Consider the following 12735-nt stretch of genomic DNA (forward strand, 5'->3'; position numbering starts at 1 on the left):
TTGTTGTATGGAGGAGAGTCTGCTTGGCCTAGTGGATTTTAATGCTTCCCGTGACTCTTAAATAGGGCTTCTTTCTATTCCTGTCTAGTTACCTCTTCCCTTCTCCTCATCTCCATCCACTTTTGTTGCCTCTTCTCTTTCCTCTATTTTCCTTTCATTCCTGCCTAGTTATCCTTTCCTCTTACCCTATCTCCACCATTCTTTTGCTTTGCTGTTTTTGAACGAAAAAGAGAGGGGAAAGTATACAGTATATATGTTTCATTATACGTTTCTGTGATGAGAGTAGCTTGTGAGAGAGAATGATCGATATATGCAAATGGGGTGCCTTATTCTGGGGGGATCATTTTAAATTCAGGATCATTTTTCTCTTGAATAAATAAGCTGTTTGTTAGAAAATGAGTTGAGTGTGTGCCAACTTAGGTCTACACAGAACCTACAAGAAAGGATGGGAGGTGGCATTTAAACTGCAATTTGGTTCTCATTTACCTGAAGTTGAGTTTTAATGAACACAATTAGACTTTTTGTAAATATGTTTGCATATGATTATAAGGTAAGGCACAAACTGAAGTAAGCTTATTAAATTCAGGAACATGACGCACTGTTCAACACACATAGCAATGATCATCTAGGGCTGTGATGAGGCAAATGCGAAGCAAGAGGGTTTTCTCTGAATCTTTAAGATAGAATCTGAAATCAGCTTCAGGAATTAGCTCCTGCACAAAGATCTCTGTCTCAGAAATTTTGAAGTGGATGCTAGATTCATGTCTCTACTGTTTATATAAATTTTGGTGTATAAAATACTATTTAGGTCACAGTTGGCTATTCTAAATGCAAAAGAAGATTATTTTAAACAGTTGATAATACAGTGTAAAACATTTATGTTTTCCCAAGAATATAATTATTCTGTCTTTTCTCTGAGGGCTAAAAGGCTTCTCATTTTTGTTCTCATGGTTCAACCTGTTGAAATAAAGTAGGCTGAGAGTTAAGAGTTGGCCAGAGGTTGGCCAGTAAGGAAGGGAAACATCTGTCCACCTCAGGCATTAAATTATTTTTGGCAGCCCTGCCCCTATTTGCAAGTCTGTCTCAATATTTTGTCCTTTTTGAGTATTGCATTTAAGGCAATATGTCAGTCTAGACTGTGAGTTTGGGAGAGTTTCTGTGCACACTAATGTTTTTTGTACCAGAGCGTTGAGAGCTTTTGCCTGCCCTGTAGTTTTCTGTCATAAAGCATTATCTGTGTTTTCTTTTCAAAAAAGGGAGAAATCCATTTCTGTTTTGTATATGTACAGTAGTAATTGTCATTGTCTATTAAATAGATGGCCCTGCTATTTGTAGGCTTGTAGTTTTCTGAATGCTTTTGATCAGTGTCCTCCTTCCTGTGTTTCTGCATTGCAGATAGCCAAAGAACCACCCCCCCTGAGAGAAATCCCCCCCTCCTGTCACCCATCCACTGTTCAGGTCATTACATCTGGGCTTGAGAAAGAGCCTACGAAACGGGCCTCTGCAGCAGAGCTAAGGATGAAAACCTGCAAAGCACTTAAGCAAGGTGAGACTGTCTGGTCCGTCTGAACAAGCATCTGGCTGTTTCTTTCTTTCTTTCTTGCATTGTCCCCAGAGTCTCCTGACAAAGCCTTGCTCTTTGGTTTGTTCCCAACATTTTTCTTTATGTCGCCTCCATCAATCGCTTGTACATTTGGTTTTAAAAGAGAAAAGATGGAAGTCAGTTTTTGGTTAGTAACTTCTGTGCTGTAAATTGGAGGAAAGTGAAGATGTACAATATGTTCCAGAGCAAGCAGTATCTGTAGGTGAACTTGGCTACCTTTGCTGGTCACATACAGTTATGCTATTTTGTTGTCCAGGGAATGTTTCTGGTAACTTCATGGTTTAGGCAGCACAAAATATATACCTGCAAAAGGTATATATTTTAAAATCTTTTTTTGTCCAGAATCTGAAGGTTGGTAGGAGGTTATATAAAGCAGGGGTAATAATGGAGGTTATATAAGACTGGGTAGAGAAGATGTTTGTAATTCAGTGTATTTGGTAAACAGTAGACCAGTGTTTCTCAACCTTGGCAGCTTTCAGATGTGTGGACTTCAACTCCCAGAATTCCCCAGCCAGCCTTGCTGGCTAGGGAATTCTGGGAGTTGAAGTCCACACATCTGAAAGCCGCCAAGGTTGAGGAACCCTGTAGTAGACAGTACACATAATGCTCGTGGCTTAATTACAACAATATTTTCCACTTTTCCAGACAGTTCAAACATTCCTTTCATTGTTTAAAGAACAGATGTGCCATCTGGTCATAATGTCTTTTTAGTGTGTCATCCATGTTGGTTTAGATACCTTAAAAAGCAATGGGCAGAATCTTTCTTGTTCTCTCCTGCCTCAGCATCCATGAGTGCAAACTTCTGAAGTTGCATATGTATAGAAGGAAAACGTATTATTGAGTGCTGCTGGAAAGCAGTCCTTATATATAGCTGGCTAATAATGCAGGTAAAGATAAGTCTCCTTCAAACTGACAAATAAGAGTCAATATAGCTGAGTAACATCCATATTGTGAGCACAGGACTGGTTATCAGCAGGCTTCCAGGAACAAATCAAAGAGTTGGTTTTGACCTTATAAAAACCCTGAATGGTTTAGCTCTTGGTGGTGATCTGCACCCTGTGGAACAGCTTTCCCAGTTGTTCCTGTTGGCAACAACTTTGGTGGCATTTCAAAAAGCTGTATGCTTTTATTGTAAGCCTCCAGGAGTCTTTCTGAGCCAGGTGGTATAGAAATGAAATGAAATGAAATGAAATGTCAAACTCACTCCTGATTTCCATCTGGATGTGCTATGTCTTTTTTCTTGGCAAGAGGACAGAAGTAGTTTACTGTTGCCTTCTGGTTTTGTTTTGTTTGAAAATACAGTAAAATGGTATTCTGCTATAGAAAGTAAAACTTTCAGAGTAGTCACTATTCCATGAGGAAATATTTTCCATCTTCATAATGGACTGCTATAGGAGACTTAGAAGAACTAAGAAGATTGAAATCTATCTTCTGAAACTTTGGAGGCATCATGCCTTGAGTAAATGCATACTGGTCGCTGAAAAGGAGTTCCAATGCTCCTGTTTTTTTTTTAACTATAGATTTTCCTATTTGTGCTTTTGGTTTGTAGTGGGAGGCCTGAAGAGTTCCTGGAGTGGTGAATACAGAGAACCCAGATGCCTGCAGTTGACGCAGAAAACTAGTCTCCCAGAATTACTGTTGCCCATACCTGAGCCCCCGGGTAGCCCAAAGCTGTTGTCTAGAAGCCCTAGCCCTCCATTGCCATGTCAGGATCTGACTGCAAGAAAACAGTTAATTCACCCAGACATGTGCAAGGAATTACTGCTATCATGTGACTCTCTTCTACCCTCCTTCCTGACTCCTCCCAGCACTAGGAAAGGCAGTATGACAGAATGGAGGACCCCCAGCATTGACCACGACCTTCAGCAGCTGGAGTTTGGTAATCATGGATCAGGACATTAGCCTTCTTGTCATTTAAAGCTGCTTCTTTGTTTGCCGTCTCCTTTCCTGACCCCTCTTCTTTTCAAGTCTTTTGTGCAGTTGTCCTTGCCATAGAAGATTTTCTGAGCGAAAGGATTGTATATTATAAGTAGTATTTCTACCTGCTTGTTATTAATTTAGTTGAAAGAACCAAGCATATAATACTTGTGAGTTGAAAAGAAGGAAAGGGGAGATATGTTGGATGTAGCATGAATAAGATTTATATGGTAATAATGGTAGCGGAATAAAAGGAACCCACAAATACTCAGTAGGCACCCATGAAGGGAATGGAGCATGTTGGAGTGTGAAAGTAGCAAGGAGTTTCTGATGGTATGCATTTTATAGAGTAGGCCTATGGAGTATTCAGAATTAATAATAGAATCAGGAAATGAAAAGATCCTTTGAAAATCTTGGGTTAGATTCTGGGTTAAACAAGGTTACTAGCTTAAGCAAAACATACTTGAGATGAGCCAATAAACTTGGTAATCCATTTTCACCTTTACTTTACTTAAGTTGTGAATAGGATTTGTTATTAAGGTAGTACAATGTTTCAAAAATGATTTGGAAGAAGCGCTTCACACCTTGCTTTGGCACAGCACCTTTTGCTATTCATTAAAACATTCTGTCTTTTATTTTTAAGTTTTGATGTGGCTGCTTTAATAAATAGCAGAAAGGCGCTGTGCTCTTGCTTGCATGAGGTCCAAAGCACTTGTTCGGAATAATTTTTGAGGCACCTATGACCCTGTTGGTTATCTCATCACATCTTTAACAATCTTGTTCTAGTGGGATTCAGAGGATTCAGATTTTACCCCAGTTTTTCAGTATATGCCAGTGGGCGAGGTGCTGTATCCATTATTCATTTTTTTTTTCGGGGTTATAGATTTTCCATTTACAAGATCTTCCATTTACAAATAAACTAAGTAAAATAAATAAAATAAAAAATCCTCCACAGGCAGGTTATTTATGCAAAAAGACAGAATAAATCTGACATAGATAACTAGATATTGAAGTCTGTAGACTGAGCAGTCTCCTGACCACAAAGTAACACGAACATCTGCATGTAGAAAGCATATACAAAAAATGAAAATGTATTACATGAAACAAATACATAATGAGCACACATGTTTTGCCCTTTTCCTTTTTCCTTTTTCTGTGGACTTGCTTATTTGATTCTCTGTCTCTCTCTAGACATTTCAATAAGGGTTGGATGTGTAAAAGTCTAGTAAAAAATGCTTAGGTTTTAACTGGGATGAGCTGTGTTCTACAGAAGGAGAAATTCAAGTATTAGGAATAAAAAAATACACGCTAAGTTGTTTAAAGCTAAATATAATAGTTGGGAAACTTGTATTAATATAAATAAAATGTATGTTTAAAAAAGAGCAGACCCATGGAGCTTGATCTGATTTATTATTGGAAGAAAAAAATTCAGAACTATAATCATTACATATTGGAATGTTAATGGTGAGATGAGGGGGTCCTTGTCTGTTTTAATGACAAATCCAGAAGTGGGGTGATGGTTATTCCAGATCAGTTTAGGGCAATCATGGATGGTGGAACCTTTTAACGTCCACAGTGTAGTCTTCAGTGTCTCCATTTTAGTCCATTCTCCTTTCCTCAGATCTAATTCTGAACAGCCTGTCACAGCCCTTTTCACTGGAGGAACAGGAACAAATGCTGTCATGCTTCAGCTTGGATAGCTTCCTCCCATCAGATGCTAGTGAGAAGGTAAGTACATAAGGATGGACAGTTGCTATTTTGGAATTGCAAGAGATTGCCCAGGACAGAATATTCCAAGGAGGATTGTACAGAATTCTTATTCAGAACAATCTGACTCTGAAAACATTTGAATGGCTTGTGCATTCATATGTTTTACTGTGTGCTCCTGCTTCAAGTTTGGGTCCTGTCTATGTTATGAAGGAAAACTAATTTTTTTTTTTTTGCAGCCCCAATCTAGGCCCTATTGAAAAATGCATATCTATTCCCTCTTTCACTCAGTGGCAGAAGAAATAAATAAAATGAGTGACTGTCTTAATATACAGGTAATCCTCAGGTTAAGAACACCCAGTTTATGGACAACCCTTAGTTAAGAACGGAGCCTATTGTAGCAAAATTCAAGTTAAATACATGAGTTAAATATACAGTAATTCAAGTTAATTACACAATACTACTTATACAATATTGTACAGTAATCCTGTTCCGGCTTACAGACAAATTTGACTTAAGGACAGACCTTGGGAACGGAACTCATTCTTAAACTGGGGACTACTCGATTTCCCTACCCCAGTCTCCTGGGTCAGAGAAGGGACAAGTATGGTGAAAACGTCTTCAGCATCTCTTTCCAGTCTCTCTCCCATTCACTCCAGATCATTCCCAGGGCTTTGTGCTTTTCTGGCAAACTAGAAACGCTGCTCATTGCAGTTAAGTTGCATCAGTATAGTATAGTGATGTTTAGTATATTGTATTATTGGACTGGGACAGGGAGACCAGGTTCAAATCCTCACTCAGCTGTAGAATCAACTGGATGACTTTTGGCCAGTCGCTCACTCTCAGCCAAAATGAGTAAAGACCTGCCATAAGTCACAATGTGTGGAATTCAAATATAATGTAATAAATAGTATCCTACAATTAAAAGGGTATAGATCTCCCCAGGGAGTGTTCACTTTTTTCTTTCATCTCATATCACCCCTGAATCCTGGAGCTTTTACCCCAGAATCTTACAAACAAGCCAAGCTATTCCTTCCTGTATGTCCCACTTCTCATCTGCCTGTGCAAGTGTTGCCTGGTGCATCTTTTCCATTCAGAATATTTCAGTACCGAGACATGGCACTTGCACAAATTATCCATTTCATGAATGGTTGGTTAGAACTTCCATTAGCCATAACCATTATAAAACACACACTTGCACACTGAAACAGGAATGAGGTGCCAAATGGAAGACCATGTACAGGTTTGCAGTCCCTAGTATTTCTTGGGAAGTTTGTGTGTGTGTGTTTTGGGTGTGGTGGGAGGTATGGTTTGAAGAAAGGAAATGATGCATCAAAAAGATACATCTGACAGCCAAGCAGAAAAAATGCAGTTGCTCCTCCTTTCTGATCCTTTAGAGCTCATTGAAGTTGTCCCACAGTCTGAAGGACACCATGAGTTCTGGTGTGCACTCCTGGAACAGCCAAGCAGATGGGCAGAGCACCAGCTGGAACAGCTGGCTGCATCGTAGCAGGAACACAGATATGCCCACTTACGTTAACGGTAGGATTTGGTTATATGATGATAGCCACAAATCTTTTTTTATGGTGTTTTTTCATGGTGTCTGTCAAATGCAATTTTTTTAAAATGCAAAATTAATTACTACTTGAATTGTTGTATTATAAATTAGAATAATAGGACAGCATCCTGGAAGAAAAATTATTCTTTCCCATTATTTATTGGGTTTTCTAGTAACTAGTTAACCTAAGTTTCTGGAAAATGTTTATTTGATAAAATTAAACAACAAAGATTTCAGTTGCTTTAAAGACAGCTTAAGTGTGCCATGAGCTTTCCAAGATTAATCTGGTTAAGTGTACGAAGCATTATTTTCAAAATGTTTGTAAAATCTATATGTACAGTTGAATTTAAAAAATAGCGCAGGTAGTGATGACAAAAGATAATGAAATGTAGGATGCTCAAAATATATTTTGTGACTTTTGGACTCCATCATATCCTGAGGCTTTCATTTGGATTCTTACACTGAGCAGGCTATGGGCCAGATGGTCTAAATCTGTGTTTCCTGACCTTGGTAACCTAAGATGTGTGGGCTTCAGCTCCCAGAATTTCCCAGTCAGCATGCTGGGAGTTGAAGTCCACACATCTTAGAGTCACCAGTGTTGGAAACACTGGCCTAAATGACCCCTTCTTGCTCTAGGATTCTCTGGGTTGAGGAGCATCCTGTGTTTGATGAAGGGGCATTAGTCCAGGTGGAAGGTAGATTGAGAGCTATTGATATACCGCAAGGTTCTTTGCAATAAAATTGGAACAAGACATTCTTTTCTCTCTCTCTTTTTCCCTCCCAGGGGTGAAAATTGAGATTTGCTTGCTTAGTGGGGAAAGCCTCCACATCAGAGAATTCCGTGGGGCCAAGGTGGGAGATGTGGCCACTGGAATCAGCAGCCAGGTAGGTGTTCTGCTAGAGAGCCTGTCTTCTTTGGGCTATGTATTAAAATGGAGTTTTTGGTGAATGAGATTTGTCTTTGGCAGGATGAGCAACTTTCTTATGGCAGAGGGTGCACAGTAATAATTTTGTTCTCTTAGATATTATTGGAGGGGGCGGGGCAGAGTTTCCAACCTGTTTGGAGGCTTTGGGATGCCTTAGCCCTGCCTCATTTGGAGAAATTAGCCCAGTTGGGAGAGGGGTTGGGATGCCTCTGAAAGGTTTAAAATGCCCATTTATTCATATTTTTGCTATTTCTTCTTTGATATGCACTTATATTTAGACACAGTACAATATTTATTTCATCCTTAAATCCACCCCTGGACCCAAATTTGCAAAATTCCAAAGGTGCTTTAAGGGGTCTCAAAACAGGAGCTGGTGGGTTCATAGGGTATTTGATAGATTTATACAGGTGTTAAGTAGGATTGCCAGTGATATGTGCCTGTAGGAGAGTGGGATTCCTTCACCTGCTTTTTTTTTTTTTTTTTTGCTTTCTTAGATACCAGCCCCTGCATTCAGCTTCTTCACAAAAGAAGGTGATCCTGTTCGTTGTGATATGGAGATCCCTGATTCAGGCATTGAGCTTCAGTGCACTTTGGCGCCTGATTGCAGTTCTGGCTGGAAGTGGAGAGTCAAACATGGTCAGTTAGAGAAGAGGCTATAAGGTCTTTTTCCTCTCCACATCTTATATTGTGACCCTTGAAGCAACCGTGACTTTGCAAACAGATCAGTGCAGAGTGTTGTTGGTGGCACCTGGCTGCTAAAGGAGATTATAAGTTCCTTATCTGCTTCTTTGCCACCTCCAGTGCCTGTGGAAGATGTTGTGGAATGAACTTCTGTGTTGGGCTGCATTTAACAAAATCGACTCCAAAAACTTGGAGGAACATAAGCTGCTGTGTTTTAGGCAGATAACTCCTTCCTTAATCACACTATCAAGGACTATCCTGACGGAATGATTTTTTCTCTCACCCTAACCTGTCTTTTTTTCACTCTGAGCACAGAATACTGTTCTTGAACTCCTTGGAGGAATGTATGACCTCCAAATACAATAGTCAGTGCGTAATGAGTACATAACCAGGGTATCTCTGCAGAAGCAGTAACTTTATCACTTGCACTGAAACTCAACTATATTACTTCATTTTCTTCACTGTACAGTTTACTGAGTTAAAATTACATGTTTATCAGGATAACTTTTATCTACCAGTCTGAATACAAATAATCTTTTTGTACAATATTAAATAGATCGTAGTTTTCAAGTGAGCATTAAATTTTTTCTTTTGATTTTTTAAAATCCTAAATCAGAGAGAACTACATCAGTCTATTACTATGTATGACATAGAAGTAAGCCTTATGAATGCACCAGGGCTTACTCCATAGAGATCAGATTCCATCTATGCCAAGGATAGTTTGAAGCAAAAATCTAAACTTGAGATAGATTAGGCAAGTCCTGGTGGTAGTGTTGTTGTTGTTTTTTATTACGCATGCGTGTTTTTACTTGACCAGATTGATTTTTTTAATACGCTTTTGAAGGTTTTGGAAAACTTTATTTTGTGTGAAGAGCTCTGGTCAAGTAAATGAATGTCATTAGACTAGGGGTGTAAGAGGAAGAAAATAGATGGTATATATACATCCTCTTCTCTTGATAGGTGCAAAGATATCTTGTTCACAAAGCCCCATGTGGTGTCTCCTGAGCTGTGTCTGGAGTGTATTCGTCCACAATTGTCTTTGGTTGAACTTTGAAATTATGTAGAGAAGAAGAAAAGCCCAATTGACAAAAAAGGGGGAATCTAAAATCTTGCCTGATGGTTATCCCTCTCTCCCCAAGGAAGAGAAGATTTGGGTTGGAGGGCAGCAGACCAGCCCATATTTTTGGTGCCTAATATCCAAATAAATTTTCAAGATGTTCTATTTCCTCTTCCAAACACGCATACTTTTTTACCAAGGCAAACAGCCACTCTAGAGGGCAGTATCTTTTCAGTCCATCTTTTCAGATGTAATTGCTAGGCAGCTGGAGGGAATGTGTAAATGACAAAACTTGGCAATTTTGGCGGTTGTAAACCCTGTAGTCTTTCTCCTTGTAGAAGTCTCATCTCATGTCAGAGTTAATCAATGTCTTCATTTCTGGCTTGACATGACTATTGGGTAATAAAATTTGTCTCATCTTACTTTCACTGGCTTCTGAATCTACTGTAATTCTAAACAGGTAGATTATTTTCTAGAAGCTTGAAGCTGTGCCTTAATAATAGGTTGTTTCTGAATCTTCAAGAGGTTTTTGTAATCTGGTCTATTAGAAAGTGTGCTGCTGCATTTGAAACCTTGCTTGGATATCCTGCTTATTTGATCATAGCTGTGCTCTAAGAGGCAATATCTTCCCAGCTGGTACGACAGACAGTTCAAATAGGCCATTGCGTGTTTAGGGCTGTATATGACTTCAGTTGTCTGAAGTTCAGATAGCTGTTGTGGTCCCTATTTAACTCTTTGCAAAATTAAATGCTACTCAGAATTGGACCCATTATTCTTGCAATTCAGTAACGTAATGAACTGACGGAGTTTGTGGATTTAGAAAACTGCCACAACAGTTGGGGCAGGCTGCTGGTTAAAAAATCCGCTCAAGCCTAGATGAAAGGCTAGATGAAAAGGGCAAGCAGCCTCCGATTTTGCCAATGGGAACTTGAATTTACTGTTGTTTGGGACTGCAGCCTGTAGAATCGTTTTGTATTGTAATCTCTCAATAGCTGGTAGAGTTCATGTCAGAGAGAAAGATTAGTCATTCTAATATATGCGGACAGACGGGCACATTTCATTCCTTGCTGTCTCCTAGCTTCAAATTGGAGCTGAAGGAATAATTTCAAAAAATGTTCAGGTAGGGGGAAGAGACTGGCCGCAGAGCCCACCACAGCTGTCAGCCTACATCCTAACTGGACACATGCCATTTTAAAGTAGAAGTGGCTCTCTGGAGGTTGTACAGCTTGGAAAAGGGCAAGCAGCCTCCGATTTTGCCAATGGGAACTTGAATTTACTGTTGTTTGGGACTGCAGCCTGTAGAATCGTTGTGCTTATCCATTCTGTTCATGGAGAGGAAACAGCTCCTAATCACAAATAAATTTCTCTGTGAGTAGTTTCCTTCCTAATAACAGTAACTAGGCGAGAAGCCCATGGAAATCTTGACTCTTCCAAGCACCTTTCTTGATCTGCAAGAATGGCTTTCCCATAGTGTTGATTCAGTCAAAAGAAAAAAAAAAAGTTATATTTTAGCAGTGGGAGGTATCTGTATGCATCAGGGAGTAAGCTACTTTCACATTTTGAAAAATCTGAAAGTTTATCTTGATATCCCAGGTATCTGTGGTTGTAACCCAGGGCTTCTTGCCTCTTCAGTTCTTAATCCATTAACCTACTTGCAGGATATTGTTTCCTGCAAAGGAAGTAGCAGACTCAAATCAGGGAATGGAAATCTAGCTTAAGATATGGAAAAGCACAATTTTGGGAGGTGGGGAGGTTCATTCATTTACTTCATGCGTGCTTTCTCCATTTGTTTTGTTCTTTGGTTTACAGATATATGTTATTTTGTCAGGTTTGCATTGTGGTGAGGTAATGACAGTGAGTATACCAGCTGAGCTCAGAGATCATGTGACGCCCCGGTGTATGTCATTTTTTTAGTGTGGTATATGTCTACTCTGTGCAGCTTCATGACAGAGTCAAGCCATAATGGCATATTGAACAAATGATGAAAACAATTCTGGCCTAGCGTTTAGGCTCATATGTGAACTGAGCCATTTTTTTACTTGGTTGTGGGGGAGATCTTGGGCTAAAATATTCACAGGGAGCCTTCTGTATGGAGATTTTATGAACTATCTTGTTTTCAGTGTTCAAACTGTTAAATAACTAATTTGCTTGCAGTAATGAGCTTAGAAGTCTGCATATTTTTTTCAATGTAGAAATTATATGTTTTGAAAAAGCCAACAGATGGAATGCTAGAAAGCCACAGCATTACAACCTATTATCTCAGATACTTTACCCTCTAGCTCCAGTTCAGGAAATGCCACAAAGCTTTTTTAAAAAATGAACAGAATTAAATAATTATTTGGAACAGCTCTCTAGATTGGGGTTGCTTTTGCCAAAACCAGTGTAATAACCACAGTGGCCTAAAGATGCTTCCAAACTGGGTTCTTAATGCTGTCAATTAAACGTGTTCATTTGGCCGTTTTCTACTTAAAATATATTTTAACGGGGGGGGGGAGAGGAAAAGTAAGAAAATGCAGATAGGTTTCAAATGAAAATCACTGATTGTGCTCACATGATGCACACTGAACCACAAACTTGCTAGCCATATTTAGTTTAGCGTGTTCTGAAGATCTGCACTGTATTAGCTTATACTTCAGTGTGATGTTTCAGTCAAGAAAAGTAAATTTTATTAACTATGGATACGCACGTCATACAAGCACAATATATGTTGTCTGTGATTCTGTGAAGTTAAGAATGACTGATATTACTTTTTAACTGTCAATGAAGTTCTAAAGCAGGAAGGCCAAATGCACCTTTTTCAATCAAGGAAATTAAATTAAATCAAATCCCAGTGCCTTTAGCTCATATTTTGGTTGTGTCTGTTTATTTGACGAGATATTTTTCTATTGTTGCTCTTTTCTTGGGGACTTTGGCTTAGGGTGGGTGGATATCTAAAAACGTTGGGTTTACTGATGACCAAGTGCAGTTTAAACATTTGCAAGAGGTGCATGAATTACTGTGATTCTGATGCAGATGTGTTTATCATGTCTTCACTACATACAAAAGCCAGCATGCTGTCTCCCACAGTGATTTCTATGGGAAAACCACAAAATAGCTCACGCCCATGTCAGGGGCTATCTGCTGTCCATAATAGTAGGGGGGGTGTCATAAAAAATCAGTGCCTAACATTGATAAGCTTTTGTATTTTAAAGAAAGACTTCGGTTTCCAGTTCTTAAATTGCAATTCATATAGCTTACAATTGATTTGTCTGAAATAATAAATAAAATGCTCCCCAATTATGGGGGA

The 12735-nt window shown here is 39.1% G+C and overlaps 1 protein-coding gene across 2 annotated transcripts in view; it reads left to right on the forward strand.

Moving 5' to 3' along the window:
• The window catches only part of MAP3K14 (mitogen-activated protein kinase kinase kinase 14), a 45973-nt gene extending 33678 nt beyond the window's left edge, over nucleotides 1-12295 (forward strand). The window contains exons 11-16 of one of the 2 annotated variants that reach the window (XM_007430141.3): nucleotides 1396-1546; nucleotides 3153-3482; nucleotides 5142-5248; nucleotides 6625-6769; nucleotides 7570-7670; nucleotides 8206-12295. In XM_007430141.3, coding sequence (XP_007430203.1) covers nucleotides 1396-1546; nucleotides 3153-3482; nucleotides 5142-5248; nucleotides 6625-6769; nucleotides 7570-7670; nucleotides 8206-8370 — 999 coding nt within the window. In that variant the 3' untranslated portion in view covers nucleotides 8371-12295. The remainder of the gene's footprint in view (nucleotides 1-1395; nucleotides 1547-3152; nucleotides 3483-5141; nucleotides 5249-6624; nucleotides 6770-7569; nucleotides 7671-8205) is intronic. The other variant, XM_025167887.2, reaches the window with a different exon arrangement.
• The last annotated feature ends 440 nt before the right edge of the window (nucleotides 12296-12735 follow it).

Source organism: Python bivittatus, unplaced genomic scaffold, assembly GCF_059951505.1.
Source record: "Python bivittatus isolate LINGU-HERP-01145 unplaced genomic scaffold, Pbiv_v1 ctg000410_np1212, whole genome shotgun sequence".
Taxonomy (NCBI): Eukaryota; Metazoa; Chordata; class Lepidosauria; order Squamata; family Pythonidae; genus Python; species Python bivittatus.